We start from the raw sequence: 17,366 nt of genomic DNA, 5'->3' as shown, positions 1-17,366 counted from the left end.
ATTTTTCTTAATAGTCCTAATGCTTCATGTATACAGAACATTATTTTTAAAGTGCTATTGAAATAATGAAAACCTTTATTTTTCAATAAGCTCAGCAACCCAACGGTACTCACAAAAGTGCAAATTTCCCCAATCTGCTCAATCCAAGATTATATTCCTGGTCGACGATAGGTGTCAGTAAGTGCGCAAGTAGGTTGTAGAGTTCTGTTCAAAGTAAACGCGCACTTACTCCCTTCCCCTAATCCCTTCTATTCTATAAAAGGGAATAAACAATAAGCAACAAATTTACAGCCTTTTAAACAGGTCTAGACTACAGTACTCAGCATTAGCTGGTAGTTGGACACCGTCTCATTGGACACTTCCAATTTTCTAAGGGGAAGTGAGTGAGGGAACATGTGTCTGAATCGGACGCGCCCAGTTCTCATTGCACAGGAAGAAGAAGAGCTGAAATGTCAGGCTCGTTCCTCCGTTTCCTCCTGTCATTAGTCTCCAAAACAAAGTTGGCAGTGATATTTGTACAGTCTAGTTTGCTGGCATGTCGAGCACAGGTTGTCGTTCTGCTCTCTTGTTGGTTTACTGTTTGAAACGTTTACCTTTTGGAGGAACTGAAAACTTCTGCCTCACTTTCGGTGTGAGTGAGCAGGCCGTGATGACATACACTCGCAGTCTGAGGCTTTACTGAAGCGACTGAACGACGCCGGCTTCCAAGATAAGCAATAAACCTTATTTTAAAACTAGATGTGCTGCTTTATGTTTTCTCACACTTATCAGACGTGTCAAGCAACCCTGAAAGAGGAGGAGTGAGCTGGACTGGGCCGGACCGAAACCACACCGAGGACCAATACGATAAGTGCTCACTGAACATTTGATTTGAGCGCTACGTTCAGTTAATAGACAACCAGCAAGCAAGGAACGACTGACCAGCCGACTGGATGAAGCTTTTCGAGAGCAGTGCTCGCCGTCCTCTGTCCATGATGTGACACAAGCCTCGTATGCTTGCTTGTTAGCTGCCAAATTTGGCCTCTGTGAATATGCTGCGCTTGGAGGACGTGGCCAATGTGGTCCTCAGGGTGCCCAGCATCATCGTGCTGGACCTGCTCTATAAATGCGACATCGAGAGCTTCACTTATCACCTCAGGGCGAGGAGTGAAGACATGCTCTTCAAGTACAAATACGTCCTGTGGAACATGTACTACCTAGGTACAAGTTTACATCCAACTCTTACTGCTGTTAGATATGCCACGATATGTGTGTGTTTACATTTACATTTACAGCATTTAGCAGACGCTCTTATCCAGAGCGACTTACAAGAAGTGCTTTGTCAATCTAGAGAAAGTATCTTTGCTAGTTACCAATAGCTTAGAGAAAAACACAGTCCTTTTTTTACATGCACTTAATAATCCGATAACTGCAGAAAAATTTGATTTTGTCAGTAATGAATGCGTTTACATGCCCTTGAGTGATCAGAAAATGGTGCAACTCCAGATCTACACGAATCAGACAGTAATCTAAAACTAAAAAAATGTGATGTAAATGTAAAACTCAGACTACATGCCGTGGCTTTTTTTGTTTAAAACATTGAGCCACTTCACCTGAAAATATGAACATGCATCATCTAGAAGATGAAGAATATCAAAATCTTTCATTTCGTCAAGCATGTAGTTGATTTATCTGAAAGTGTTTTGCTGCGTCTCGTGGCAATGCTGATTGCTTATTTCTGGTCTATTTCCGCGCATGCGCCGACTAAGAAATCCGAAAGAAATCAGAGTAAGAGTTTACGTGCACTGAGAAATCTGATCATCTCTCTTTGTCTCTTTTCTTAACCAGACCTCTAGACCTTACTGCAGTCTAAGTAATCAGAGTATGCTGTTTACAGCATCATTTGAATAATCAGACAACTGCATAAATCTGATTATGATTTGATTGTGTGAGTGGAGTGCATTTAAATGCACTCCTTGATAAACTGGAGAAGAAAAAAGAGTGCCATATTTATAAATGCTATCAAAACTGAATACAATGAGTTCTATCCACATACCATACTACACTAAGTCCAATAAAAAAGGACTAATTAAACTGTCTTCACAGTTAAACATGCAGTTGGGAAGTCTTTTTAATTAATAATGATATTCACGATATGCTCAGAAAATAACAGAATATATTAACATAATAATAGAATATAACACATGTTGGGTTGGGGGTAGGCAAATACATGTGTATGAGATAAAGCAGAAATCATATTTATTGACACACATCATGACTTTTATGAAATCAACAAAAGCGCTTCACCTTTAGAGTGTGGTGCAGAGCAGTGCTTGTATATTAGAGCTGTAGTCATGTTGTTGATTGCGTACAGTTGACAGAAAAGGCAGTTAAGTTGTTAAACCATGAGTAACACAAAGCAGTCCAGGGCCTGAATCAACAGAACTGAATTAAACCCCCCACAATAATTAAAAAGGAGTAAGGAACTGTGAACAACTACAGTGAAAAGGTAAAAGGATACTCACTTCCAATTTAGTCAAAGTAAAAGTGTTAGCCTTTGAAAAAAACTAAGAAGATTACAAATCCTTCAAATCTATACTTAATGACATGAAACTGAGTAAAGTGAAATAGATAAAACGAATACCCTACTGACCTTTGTTGGTTGACATGTTTCTTTCATATACTATATGTCCACAGGTCACTTAGTGAGTGCGGTAGTCCTGTTTTTGCCACTTGGACACATTGTGCAGCTCTATCTGCATATTCTCACTGCCCTTCTGCTGTACATGGGCCATCAGATTGCCAGGTGAGCACGTCTTTGAGATAGACAATGAAGATATAAAAGAGAGTTTACTTACCTTGTTTTACTGCTGAATATTCAATTTACTACCAACCAGCTTATTCAAACGAAGTTTGCTGTTTCGACTTGCACTTGGCAGACAAGGTAATTTCATGCAGTTATCAGATTGAAACCACCACCCGTTCAACCTTCTCCTGCTTGCTTATTCCCTGATCCTTAACTGATCAACAGCGTGGCAAGATCCTGCAAGGCGCTTCCTTTTCTTGAGAAATTTAGGTGAAATTAGTCAGAGGATGGAAAAAAATAATAAAACTTTTTCTTTTTTATTCTCAGATGTCAATGCATAACCTTTGAATGCTGTTCCACTCAAAACTTAAAAACTCAAACATTTTTTTCCTAAATGGTTAGCTCTTCTTGGATGGCTCATTATGATTATATAGTTTATTATGTGTTACCATACCGTAAAGTTCACATTTTTCCATTGAGAAATGGGAGTGGGTGGTCATGTAGACGTATTAGGTTGGGAGCTAACTGAGTGTGAAATTTCTAAATCAACCCAAAACAAACATGCCGTCTGTCCATGGATGTAACATAAGTTCATATGGTTGATAAGTTCCACTTAAAAATCTCAAATTAGTTTCAGTGCTGTGAAATTTTTTTGCCCCTCACTTGATTTCTTCTATTTTTGCTACTTTATCACATTTAAATGTTTTATACACTCCAGTTAACTATATTATAAGATAAAGACAACATGAGTAAACACAAAAATGCAGTGTTTAAAAGATCATTCTGTTTATTGAAGAAAAAGATTTATTCAAAACCTGTATCACCTATTTGAAAAAGTAATTGCCTCTAAACCTAATAACTGGTTGTGGCACCCTTGGCAAAAACAGTTGCAATCAAACGTTGGTGATAATACGTGATGAGTCATTTACAATGCCATAGAGAAATTCAGGCCCACTCTTCTTTGCAAAATTGTTTTAATTTGGCTACATTGGAGGGTTTTCCAGCAAGAGCTGCCCATTTAAGATCATGCCACAGCATCTGAGTGGGATTCAAACTTTGACTCAGCCTCTACAAATTTTGTTTCTTTTGAGCCATTCAGAGGTGGACTTGTGTGCTTTGGATCATTGTCCTGCTGCATAACCCAACTGCACTTTGGCAGACATTCTCTTTTAGGAAGCAGAATTCAGGATTCCATCAGTTATGACAAGTCATCCAGGTCCTGGAGAAGAGGCAGCCCCAGACCATCATACTACCACCACCATGTTTGACCGTTTGTAATGTTAGCTTTAAGCCACATGTAACGGGAGCCAAGTCTTCCAAAAAGTTTCCCCTTTGACTTATCAGTCCACAGAACATTATTGAAAAACCTTGGGGCCCATCTGGATGTTTTTTGGCAAATGTGAGACAAGCCTTTGTGTTCTTTTTGGTCAGCAGTGGTTTGGGCCTTGCATCTCTCCCATGGATGCTGTCTTTCTTATTGTCAAATCATGTACATGGAACTTGACTGAGGCAAGAGAGGCCAGCAGTTCCTTAGATGTTTTTTCTGGGTTCTTTTGTGACCTTCTGGATGAGTCGTTGTTGCGCTCTTGGTGAAATTTTTAGTAGGCCAGCCACTCCTGGGATGGTTTGCCGCTGTTCCAAGTTTACTCCATTCGTGAATAACGGCTCACGCTGTGGTTTGCTGGAGTCCTAAAGCCTCAGCAATGGCTTTGTAACCATTTCCAGACTGGTAGATTTTAGTGACTTTGTTTCATATCTGTTTTTAAATCTCTTTAGTATGTGGCATCATGTGCTGCTTTCTGAGATCTTCAAGCCTGCTTTACATTACCATGCAGGTTCTATTTAAGTTATGTTTAGATCATGCTTGGGTGTAGCTAGTGAAATTGTTTTAGGGGGGCATATCCTTTTTTGCCGCAATCCAGCACAAAGTGTTTTTCCCCAGACATGTATTCTTGTTACAAGATCAGGTCTGGCCCTGCGAAAATATTCATTATGTAGCAGCTTTGTGTGCCACAAGCACATTTGAACCTATAGTAGTCCAATATATTAAAATATGTTAAGGAGAAGATTACAACATGCTGAATGCAAACTTAAATCTAGGGAACATTCCTGTGCTAATGTAGCTAACTTAATGTTTGAGATGTTTGCATTTAATAATTATCTAAAACCCAAAATATTCAGTATTCAGTATCTAATAAATTGATGGCACAGTGGCGCAGTGGGTAGCGCTGTTGCCTCACAGCAAGAAGGGCCTGGGTTCTCCGGTTTCCTCCCACAGTCTAAACACATTTGGTCAGGCCGATTGGGCATACTAAATTGTGAATGTGAGTGTGTGAGTGAATGTGTATGTCTGTCTGCCCTGTGATGGACTGGTGACATTTCCAGGGTTTATCCTGACTTCCACCTATGGCAGCTGGGATAGGCTCCAGCACCCCCGTGACCCAGGAGGATAATTGGGTTAGAAGATGTGTGTGTCTAATAAATTGTTAAATATGGTGTGTAGATCTGCCCTAGTAGAAGTTGGTATTAGCTTAGCAAGCTACAGCTACGCAAACCCCCATGCTGGTTTTAATCCAGCTCACTGAAGCTTAATTGGCACAAGTTTAGAGGATTAACCTGGAGAACTTGTAGAGAGGAGAATAACCACTCTGTAATGTCATTTTAAACACTAGAGGGCGCTCCTGAGCAAGTCCAAAATTAATGGGTTAATATGGATGGAGCATTTCAGTAAAATCATAGTTTGTAAATGCTTAAACATTTTTAAGATAAAAGAATGCATTCATATCCTGAACACAGCATAAAACTCTGCAGTTATATTCTTTAACACTTTTGAACTCAAGTTATAGACGTTTAAAATGCCGTCTCATTTACATCCATGAAGCAGCACTCAATAGCAGTACTGGCCAAAACCTGTTTGCTGTGGAAAAAGAAAAGTTCTGGGAAAGTGATTAGAAACTATTTTAACTTTTTTCGTTTTTAGCTGTTTAGCTCCATTCATTGAGAACTCGCTCACAGGCACCCTTTATTGTTTTGCAGTAATGTTTTTGATATAACGGGGGAAATAGGAAGTGGCCAGGCTCCTCATAAACTGGCTCTAATAAAGCCACAACACTGAGTGAGTGAACCTGCTGTTGTGTGTGGAGCTATCAAATTAGCTACTCTTGCTCTGGACCATAGAATAGGGTTAGCTTAGTGTGCAGACTTAAAACACCTTCACACCCCACAATACAAGTTTGATATCTGCAAGTGTAGAGGAGAAAGTGAAGTTGACTTGTATTGGAGTGGCACAAAGAGAATCTAACCCCCTCTGTGGCATGTTGAGCTTAGTTGTCCTGATAAGGCTGCTAGGCTGGTGCTAGCATAATCTGCTGCACTGTGCTCTCTTTAGCACTGTTCAACATTTAGCAGTTGTTGATAAATTCATGGCTTTACATTTTTTTGGTGATGAGAAGTTTGGTATTTTGTAAAAAGTTACAGTGTACTGAAGTATATTTTGGTGTGTGCTCCCATCTGTTCTGTCTGTTCAAAGAGAAAGGGCTGCATTCCTTTTGCAAAAATTGAAAGCACAGCATGCAGGCTAGTAGGGGGTGGGGGGTTGGTACTTGGGTCTTGGATCCTGTCAGGCAAGGCGGTGATTACAATTGTGGACGTTCTTAACTCTGTGTTTTAATAAGTGTTAAGGTTTAAGGATGCTTTTTTTTTTTTAAACTGTTTTTTGTCTTAATGCTAGACATGGCATTAAGACATCAGACCATTTAACAATTTGTTATCAACATATATATTTATGGTTTACATTTAGACTTTAGTACGTTAAACTGACGTTTAAAGTTCTAAAATCACACATGTTTATTTGACTTGAAACTAGTGGATAGGTTTCAGATATTTTTATTATTATTTCAGAAGTTTTAATTAAATAAATTCAATCAACACTTTGTTCTGGATATTGAACCTCTGGACACAAAACTAGTAATGCAGTTAGTCTTCCGCAGTCATATTTACTGTAGATTAGAAACACTATAGTTCACATTATATATTCATTAGTATTCGCCATAAGAAATGCCTAGTAGAATCTTGTCATCTTGTAAAAACATCAGCTTCACATGAACTGCACAACTTCATGCAGCTATTCAAATGTATTGATGTTAATCTTTTTTTTTTCTTGTGTTAACAGGGAGTATGTGTTGGCAGAGGGTCAGTACGAGTATGAAAGGGCACTCTTTCTGGATCCTCTAGCTTTGAATCGTTTTGTAACTGCGCTAACAAGTAGGTACAAACTCTCACTTCCGCTTTAACCATTTCTAACCATAAAAGTGGAGATTCTGTCCCCAAAAATGAATAATAATCCAAACATTCCTCTTGTGTTACAAATTGGTCACTTCTAAAGCACATTAATATACATTCAATTCCTTTCAGGTCAGCCTATTAAGATCAGCCTAGGCACAGGTCCAGTCTGATAACGGCTGGAGATCAGCAGAGAATGCTGGATCGCATATCAGAGGGAAACAAATTAATCTGATCCAATCCTTTAACAGTTCTAGCCTAAAAAAAAACACATACTCACATTGAATAATGTGATGTTCGCCATAATCAGCCTGCTAGAGTATCATCTAACAATTTTGTTTTTGGGCACATTATTATTGTCTTCAGTAAAGGCAGCTCTAACAGAAGCTTTGGAAAACTGTTGAAAAGTTCCTGTTTGCAATTACTTGCAAAGCACAGCAGTTACTTGAGCAAGACCTCACATAACTTTTCTGAATACATGAATGAATAACCATAATGAATACACAATGACATAATGAATGCAGATACTCTGTGTGGTTGCTAAACTTATGAATGTTTCTAAGTAATTGTTATTTTTTTCACTTATGCACACAAATCTCTTTTGGTCTCAAAAGTCAAGGGTACCTGATAAATTCTGAGATAAACCAGTCATTGTGACCTTTTCTAGAAGTTTGGCTTCCACCCAAAGTTTGGCTAAATGTACACTGATTCGTTAGCTATGAATTTCCTATGAAACATGGATTAATAGATAATAGCTATAATTGAGTGTTTCAGGTTACATGTACATCCAAGTAAGAGTGTATAGCCAATACTATTTTGAACATAGAAAGAACATAGAAAAAGGAAACATGACCCAAATTCGAGAAAAATCAGCTGGACCTTCAGTATCAAGTCTTGATTTATCAAACTGGAAAGCTGGTTGTATTCTTTGTGTCAGATTTAGCTCTCATCTTCTGTATGTTTTTCTGTGTGTTTATACATTCCCAGGTCAGATTATTGTCACCACACTCTGTGCGTTCCTCATGCGCACTCGCCGAGTTTGGCTTTTTTCTGCTCACTTGCTCCCTCTGCTGGCGCGTGTGTGTTCAGTGTCTCGAGACACTATCCTCACGCTCACCACTGTTTCCATGGGGATAACAGGGGCAGAGGTCATTGTGTTCCTCCTCATGAATCTCTTTGTACCATATAGACTGGCCAGAGCAGCTTACAGTGAAATAGTGCAAGTAGAGGTAAAGATACTTTTAATTGCATTTGAGTCTCTGTTACGAGGATACACATATATTTTGAAATCAAACAGTGGGCTGCCAGATTTTTGCAATTCTGTGATGTCTCTATTGTAGATAAATGATTTGTACCGACTGCTGGCAGTGGGGGTGGCTCTCTGGCATAGTTTTGCAGTGCCTGTGTTGTTCAGTGTCTTCTGGTTTGTGCTGTTTGGAGTTCAGCTCGTCTCCAAAGCTGGTACCTCCTCTGCCATCCAAGAGGGGCTCCTTCTCTACCTTCTCACCAGGTACACACTACTAAGCTGATACTCGCTGATAGATGAATTAAGCAGCCTCATGTTTGACTTAAATGGGTATTCATCCAGCTTTGTAAAGATTTCTGCATGATCAAATTGTCAAGTTCTAAACACTGTCAATCAAATCATGGTTTCCTTAAAGCATCTTAGCACAAAGATGGTAGAGTGAGAATTACTCTCAATACGGTTTCTACCAGTTAGGATTAACTTTACACTAAGATGCTTTTGGGAAACTTACTGAGTGAAAATTGTTCATGTAATGGTGATAAAAACAAAATCAGAGAATCTGAAGTGTTTAACACCTCTAAAAGCAACTTTATTATTTAAAATTATTACAGAAAATGGTTTTGAATATTTGAATATGCTTGAGACCTTGTTTTATGACAGTGCGAGAAGCTTTTAACCTACAACGTAGTTTTTTTTTTTTACAATACATTCAGGGTCGAGAGGTACATGCATTTAATAATATTGAATATAAAAACTCACAACATGTAATTTCACTTGTCATTTTGGATAGAAAATGAATTGGAGGGCCTATTACCATCATTGTAAGAAAATCTCAGTGATTGATTATCCAGAAATTCTAAAAAATAAGTGGAATTCCCCCTTAATTTTTAAACTTTCAACTTTGAGCCAGTCTTTTATTAAATTCTTTTCATGGGTTGTGTTTTTTTTTTTTTCCTCTGTTCAAATGTAACATTTTAGGAAATTTAATACACAACAGCAGATCTACACAGGATATCTTTTAAGAACAATCCAGTAATCTTGTACGTTTGTATAACACATTGTTTTTCTTGTTACATGTGCTGATCTTCTGCTTTGTGTGTGTGTTTGTGTGTGCGTGTGTGTGCATATAAGTGTGTCTGAGTGCTGTGCAAGCCCTTACTCTTTGCTGGGCTTGACATTTGTGGTTTCCTATTTGGCTTTGGGACTCCTGAATCTCTGCAAGTTCTACCTGGGAGGTTTCACAGCTCTGCAGAACCACAATGTTATGCACAGGTAAGTGTGTGTAGTGTGTACATGCATGTGTTTATGTGTAAACATGTCTTTTGATGTGATTTGTTTGTGTATATGTGTGTGTTTTGTAGGGGTGTGACAGAGGGTGTGACTCTACTGTTGCTAGCTCTGCAGACTGGCTTGTTGGACATGGCAGCCCTGCAGCGCTGCTTCCTCCTCTTCATCATTCTCTTCATTGTTCTCACTTCCACTCTGCAGAGCATGAGTGAAATAACCGAGCCCATTGTGCTCGGACTTGGTGCCAGTAGAAACAGGTAGACATTAGATTCAGGTTCTTTTTCCATCAACTTTACTGTCATTCTTCAAAACATCTTCAAAGGCTTACTTCCCAGTCGGTCAATCCATCAGAAAGAGATTCTGTTGACATTTTTATTGTAGGATTGATATTTCACATGTTTTTAGTTAAATATCAGTAAAGTTGTTTAGAGTGGTATAGCTTAACCAGATGCCTCATGGCCACGTTGAACTTTTCCTACACTTTTCTCTTTTCACATGTGGTCATGTAATGAATTTGGAATAGGTGTCCTTCTTAGTGGAAGTGTTCATAGAGAACAAGACATACACTGGTGTTCAAATTTTGGAATTGCTTGCCATTTTAACAACTGTTCCTTTACTTACAATACAATCTTAGACAATATGTCTTTAAATATTACTAATTATTTGTTAAAAGGTGTTTTAGATGTTGTATTCAATATTTCAAGGAATTCTGTGAACAAGAAGTGAATAAAAGTATACTGTAATTATCTATTTACATACATTTTTGCCATCTTATCTACTTTGACTTGATTCTCACTGTTGAAATCTGATTAATTCTGGATGTTACTTGTATTATAACTTAATTTTTGATGTTATACAGCTTTCTCAGTAATTTTATAATCTTCCACAGAGCAGTTAATCACTCTGGACATATCTAAAATTACTTAATTATTAACTGGTTAAAAAGTGATTGTAAACTTTTGAACAATAGTGTATGTGATGCAGGGGTCTAAGAACAACAAGGTAGCTAGACACTGTATATGTATATACACTGTATAGGAAATAAGACCCCACCAGTTTAACCATATTTCAATTCTTGTGGATGTTGTCTTTTTCTAAGATGATTGTGAGATGTGAAACTAAAGATGTGAAGATAAAATTCAAACAATGAACAAACAAATCTAAAGCTGTGTTTCCATAGGAGTGTGTGGAAGCATGTACGAGGGCTGAGCATGTGTGTGTTTCTGCTGCTATTCCCGGCGTTCATGGCCTATAAGATCTCCCAGTTCTTCCACATGGACTTCTGGCTTCTCATACTGGTGTCTAGCTGTATGCTCACATCACTGCAGGTATTCTCTGAGGTCACAGCCTGGACATTCTGTTGTAAGAAAAGGCCAAGGACCAAAGCTTTGTGTGTACATGCAGAACATATTACATAACGTTAATGGAGCAATAACATATCCAGTCTCAGCTATTGTTTGGTATGTATTCCAGGTGATGGGCACTCTGCTGATCTACTGCCTTTTCATGGTGGAGGTGTGGCGCAGCACTGCTCTGCCTGGCCTTGATGAAGTGGTGTATTATGTGAATGGGGTTTGTCGGGTGCTGGAGTTTGCCGTGGCGCTGTGTGTGGTGGCTTATGGGGCGTGGGAGTCACTGTGGGGCGAGTGGAGCTGGATGGGGGCATCGGTCATCATCATCCACTCTTATTGCAATGTGTGGTTGCGTGCCCAGGCTGGCTGGAAGAGCTTCCTACTCCGACAGGAGGCAGCACGCAAGATCAGTTCACTTCCACGGGCAAGCACTCAACAGCTACAGGACCATGGTGATGTCTGTGCCATTTGTTTTCAGGTCAGCCTCAGGCCCAACTAGAGGGGGCTCAGTTATTTGGTATTGTTAGTGCATATACCTCTTAAGTTGTGTTGTCATTCTGTAGTGAGAATCATGCCATATTAGTGTCTCTTAATTGGTCTAACAGGTGTAAGCTGGTTTTCTCTATGACTCAAATGAATGGTGTTTTAGAAAAACACTACTGTTATGTTCTGTGTTAAACTAAAATGTTCCAAAACCAGTATGTTTTGCCATACAGACCTTGCCAGATCCTCTGAATTATAAGGCTGTTAAAGAGCTGAAATATGACTATTACTACATGCAAGGTAACACTGCTGCGCACAGAACTCTCATCATAAAACTGGCAAGCTCACCTAAGTACCCCACACGAACCAATAAGCTTTGTCAAGGGTGGAGGCCTTGGTAGTTTTAGACTGCAATTTGCATAGCTGGTGCTCATAATAGTGCTGAAGTTCAATAGGTTTATTATCATGCAAAAACATATACTGAAAAAATGCACACAGGACAGTGTATCTGCTTTGAAGCATTTTAGTTAGATTTTCGAAAACTGCATTTGTTTCAGTCATAGAGGAAACCAGCTTGGATTTGGAGTTCCTGATACAGGCATGATGGCAGAATTACACAAAACTGCACAGGTCTGTAGTGAAATACCCAAAAGGAAAATGTGGTACTTAACTAATGTAAGGTAATGGTCATCAGGACTGTTCCTTGAGATCTACACTGCTCAAAAAAATAAAGGGAACACTCAAATAACACATCCTAGATCTGAATGAATGAAATATTCTCATTGAATACTTTGTTCTGTACAAAGTTGAATGTGCTGACAACAAAATCACAAAAATCAATGGAAATCAAATTTATTAACCAATGGAGGCCTGGATTTGGAGTCACACAAAATTAAAGTGGAAAAACACACTACAGGCTGATCCAACTTTGATGTGATGTCCTTAAAACAAGTCAAAATGAAGCTCAGTATTGTGTGTGGCCTCCACGTGCCTGTATGACCTCCCTACAACGCCTGGGCATGCTCCTGATGAGGTGGTGGATGGTCTCCTGAGGGATCTCCTCCCAGACCTGGACTAAAGCATCCGCCAACTCCTGGACAGTCTGTGGTGCAACGTGGCGTTGGTGGATGGAGCGATACATGATGTCCCAGATGTGCTCAATCGGATTCAGGTCTGGGGAACGGGCGAGCCAGTCCATAGATTCAATGCCTTCATCTTGCAGGAACTGCTGACACACTCCAGCCACATGAGGTCTAGCATTGTCCTGCATTAGGAGGAACCCAGGGCCAACCGCACCAGCATATGGTCTCACAAGGGGCCTGAGGATCTCATCTTGGTACCTAATGGCAGTCAGGCTACCTCTGGCGAGCACATGGAGGGCTGTGCGGCCCTCCAAAGAAATGCCACCCCAGACCATTACTGACCCACTGCCAAACTGGTCATGCTGAAGGGTGTTGCAGGCAGCAGATCGCTGTCCACGGCGTCTCCAGACTCTGTCACGTCTGTCACATGTGCGCAGTGTGAACCTGCTTTCATCTGTGAAAAGCACAGGGCGCCAGTGGTGAATTTGCCAATCCTGGTGTTCTCTGGCAAATGCCAAGCGTCCTGCACGGTGTTCGGCTGTGAGCACAACCCCCGTCTGTGGACGTCAGGCCCTCATACCATCCTCATGGAGTCGGTTTCTAACCGTTTGTGCAGACACATGCACATTTGTGGCCTGCTGGAGGTCATTTTGCAGGGCTCTAGCAGTGCTCCTCCTGTTCCTCCTTGCACAAAGGCGGAGGTAGCAGTCCTGCTGCTGGGTTGTTGCCCTCCTACGGCCTCCTCCACGTCTCCTGGTGTACTGGCCATGTCTCCTTGTAGGGCCTCCAGTCTCTGGACACTACGCTGACAGACACAGCAAACCTTCTTGCCACAGCTTTCATTGATGTGCCATCCTGGATAAGCTGCACTACCTGAGCCACTTGTGTGGGTTGTAGAATCTGTCTCATGCTACCACGAGTGTGAAAGCACCACCAACATTCAAAAGTGAACAAAACATCAGCCAGAAAGCAGAAAGGTACTGAGAAGTGGTCTGTGGTCCCCACCTGCAGAACCACTCCTTTATTGAGTGTGTCTTGCTAATTGCCAATAATTTCCACCTGTTGTCTATTCCATTTGCACAACAGCTGTGAAATTGATTGTCAATCAGAGTTGCTTCCTAAGTGGACAGTTTGATTTCACAGAAGTTTGATTTATTTGAAGTTATATTGTGTTGTTTAAGTGTTCCCTTTATTTTTTTGAGCAGTGTACTTTCCTGCAGAATTTAGCTTCAATTTCCTATCTAGCTGTACTGGGTGTGTGAGATTTGGGTTGGGTGTGAAGCCTACAGGAAAGAAGATCTTAGCCTGTATCCACAAACTGTCTCAGATTAGGAGTTATTATTTATCATTACATTTTATTTATTATTACCTTACTGACAGGGAACAGGTCCTGGATCAGCACACTTACTCTGAGAAGCTTTGTGAAGCAAAGTCAAAATGTCCCAGATTTGGAGTGCTGATCTACGAACTGTTCCAGTCAGTAAAGTCAAGGTAAATAAGAGGATTCTGAGCATCAGTCAGTATTCCTACTGTAAGAAAAAGTAGGAAAAGTAGGAATACTGATCTGAGATTAGATTTCTCTCTTACTGACAGTAAGAGGTCCTAGATCAGCAGGATCACAAGCTTTGTGAATATTGGCTTAGACCACATGTCTGACATGATAATCATGATGAATATGTATTTGTAATCTGTGTGCTAATGTAATCAGAGTTTTCAAAGGATGTATTTGTGGTGTTCAGTAGCCTGTGCATTCTTGTGACCATTTTTATCCTGTCTCTACAGGATATGACATCAGCCGTGATAACCTACTGTGGTCATTTCTTCCATGGAAACTGTCTTAGAAAGTGGCTGTATGTGCAGGAAACATGTCCCATGTGCCACACCTCCATTAAACCACCGGTATCGACCCCAACAGCTGCTGCAGGTGACACCCGTCCTACCCCAGCTCAACCACAGCCCCGCCCACCTCAGCAAGAGCCTGTCCCTGAGCATGTAGACACCCATCACGAAGAAGAACAGAGCTTCCAGGGAGACGGAGCTCATTCACCAGACAAGGAGTCTGAGTCAGGGGGACCTTACAATAAAATGAGTCTGCATGACCTTAACTGTAGCTCCAGTGGACACTCCAAAGTGACTCCCATCTCTGCAGGTGATGCCCATCCACACTCAATGCAATCACAGCCGCACGCAGCTCAGCGGGAGCCTGCCCCTGAGCATGACAACACCCAGTGCAGAGAAGAACAGGGCTCACAGGGAGATGGAGTCCACTTACTGGACAAGGAGTCTGCATCAGAGAGATTGTACAAGAAGATGAGTCTGCAAGACCTAAACTGTTGCTCCAGTGGAGACTCTAAAAGATTGGACGCTGCTGTACCTTCTAGCTCCTCAGTAGGAAGCCCCTCCACATCAGAGTCCAGTGAGACAGACAGGGACTCTGAGCTGAGGACTAAGCAGCCCAGAGAGGCCAATTCAGTAATGGACTTGAACAAAGTGAGTACAGGACCAGCAGAGAGCCATGACTGCGCTAATTGTCCTCAGTCTCTCAGTGGTAGTTATCTATTCTGCGAGCCATCAGAACATACTTGATGAAAATGAAGAACTGTGAGAGACTTTTAGGAGACAGTGGAAAGGCACTAGGTCTCAAAGAACTTAATCACTGCCGCACTTATATCTGGGTACCAAAGACTACAACACTAGCATTTGTGGAGGAGTTAAGCTTCGTCTTATCATGCTGAACATATGCTGAGTCCTCCATCACATCATCCTGTCAAGCAATACCAAATGTATTTATTTTTGACATTCATGAAGCTAAAATTGTGTTGGAATGGTTTAACTTGCCTAGGTTGTTGTGAGGTTGTCCAGTTTTGAACAATTACAGTTGCCTTTAAAAAGTTGACCTGATTAACTGATGGAACTGACATTATTATGCTTCAATACTGTACACCAATTGAAGTAATTAACTTAATTCCGTTAACATTTCAGGGCAAGTTATTGTTCCTGTCTTTCTTATGCCAGTGGGGAACTGGCACTTATGAAATATCTTCTACATGTTAAAGCTTAAAATCTGATTGTTCAGATGAATGATGATTGGGTGACTGCTATTCAACACAAAGTATGTAGAAATCCGATAGTGCCTCAAAACATTTGTTTCGCTCAATCCTATTTCTCATACTTAAGTTGTGTCCTCATATCCATTGCCAAACGGTTTTTCTTCTCCTCATGTAAATGTTGTTTAGCTGTTGCACCGTTTTATTCTTTTGCTTTCAGTTAGTTTAATTTTCTTTCAATTTAATTTGTTCTTTTCTAATGATGGTACTTTCTCTATGCTTTAAACATATTACATACTGAGCCACTGTACGTCTTTTCAAAGTAGAATAGTGAAAAAGCAAATCCGTGTCCCTCTCATTTTTTTTAATCTAAACTATCATCTCTTACCATACCATAACCACACTCATGTGCTCACATTTCACAGTCATCAACATGTATCAACAGCATTCCTAGAAGTAAACAGCAAATCTGATTTTATCTCATCCTAATGTCTAAACATTGATGTTACCTGCATGTTTCATCTCTTTTTATCAGTGATATCTTTACTGCTGTTTCTGTTTCACTCTTCAACCTTTGTCTCTTTTTCTGAGGCAGGACCTTTTGTTCCCATTCTGCCTGCACCATTTTACTGAGCTTCTTTCTCTTTCTGTACTTTAAGCTGGGCCAACTTTCAACCTGCTTTCTCTTGTATTAAATAAGTTCTTAGTGTATGCTATAAGATGATAAGATGGGGACCATCCTGTTGTCTTTTGCAGCAGCCTCTTTAAAGAGCTTGTATCTTACATTTTACTTGTATTTTATTTCCCCCCACCGAACTCTGTGGGGTTTTGACCCCCCAAAAAAAGCCGTGATTCACTTTTACTTTTTGACCATTTTTAACCTCACTTTGTCTCTTAGAATTAAATAGGCTGATATAAAACTGATATCTGTAAATGACCTCTGTTCTGATTGGCTGCCCTATATTGTACTTAATTGAAAAAGTTGTTCAGGCTGAAACACTAGGTGCACTTCACTTACCTGCACCAGCTTGCCACTTCTTACGTAGCAGCAAGGGCTGAAAAGCTTGTTTAAATGATATGTTGGCAGCACTTAAAACCGACTTGTATATTGCTGCATAGCCTATTTATGATTCAAATTAAAATGTTAGCTGGAGAAGGTGCCTTTAGACTGCAGAAGTGATACCCTGGATCATGGGCTGCTGATAAATGGGGTGGAAACCACACCCACTCAACATAAATGGGTGGGACTCTAAACTGCTTTAGGCTGAATAGGTTGATTTATGTCACAATGTCAATGTCACAAAAACAATAAATTAAAAACGGGCTGTTTTGCAGCTTTGGTTGTTGAAATGGATGGTGTGGACTGTGTAGTAAACAACATTGAACGTATTTATTTCCAATCAGTGAGGAAAATCTGGTTTCCAGTAGGGCTCTTTATTACGATAAATTGTCACAATATGCTTTTCTGAACATGTTGTGTATATCCGTACTTGTAGAACACTGACCAACTGCATGTTTCATTATACAGAGAGCAAAATTAAGTAGCGTTTAACTGGATTTGGTGCGACACAGAATACTGAATATTGTATAAAAACCATTGTATTCACAGCTTTTGATAGTATTTTTGAAATGTAGTGCTAGTGGGTTTTTTTCCGCTGCTGAAAAAAACAGCACCAGACCAGCAAGAAATGTGTGCAGGTCAGGTGATGGTTTAGCTGATCACCCCAGCATGGTCATGATTGTTGACCAGCATGCCAGTGTCAAAACACGATATATGCTGGTTTTTGTGGTGATCTCCTTATC

The 17,366-nt window shown here is 40.2% G+C and overlaps 1 protein-coding gene across 1 annotated transcript; it reads left to right on the top strand.

Annotated features, from left to right (window-relative positions):
- Nucleotides 1–436: 436 nt before the first annotated feature.
- On the top strand, nt 437–16,913 carry zmp:0000000662 (RING finger protein 145). The gene is made up of 10 exons (XM_017690512.1): nt 437–1,200; nt 2,677–2,785; nt 6,957–7,048; nt 8,054–8,295; nt 8,407–8,576; nt 9,444–9,584; nt 9,674–9,856; nt 10,780–10,927; nt 11,073–11,429; nt 14,299–16,913. The coding sequence occupies exons 1-10, from the start codon at nt 1,032–1,034 to the stop codon at nt 15,100–15,102; spliced, it is 2,415 nt and encodes an 804-aa protein (XP_017546001.1). The 5' UTR covers nt 437–1,031; the 3' UTR covers nt 15,103–16,913.
- Nucleotides 16,914–17,366: the final 453 nt, after the last annotated feature.

The sequence above is a fragment of the Pygocentrus nattereri genome, chromosome 5 (genome assembly GCF_015220715.1).
Source record: "Pygocentrus nattereri isolate fPygNat1 chromosome 5, fPygNat1.pri, whole genome shotgun sequence".
NCBI lineage: Eukaryota > Metazoa > Chordata > Actinopteri > Characiformes > Serrasalmidae > Pygocentrus > Pygocentrus nattereri.
The sequence above is the reverse complement of the archived record's forward strand: the minus strand, read 5'-3'. Positions and strand labels throughout refer to the sequence as shown.

Excerpts from the sequence above, each read along its gene's own strand:
- zmp:0000000662 (XM_017690512.1), top strand. The coding sequence starts at position 1,032 with ATGCTGCGCTTGGAGGACGTGGCCAATGTGGTCCTCAGGGTGCCCAGC. Across the intron at positions 8,577-9,443 it reads CTTCTCTACCTTCTCACCAG|TGTGTCTGAGTGCTGTGCAA; the intron begins GTACACACTACT and ends TGTGCATATAAG. Across the intron at positions 10,928-11,072 it reads GTATGCTCACATCACTGCAG|GTGATGGGCACTCTGCTGAT; the intron begins GTATTCTCTGAG and ends TATGTATTCCAG.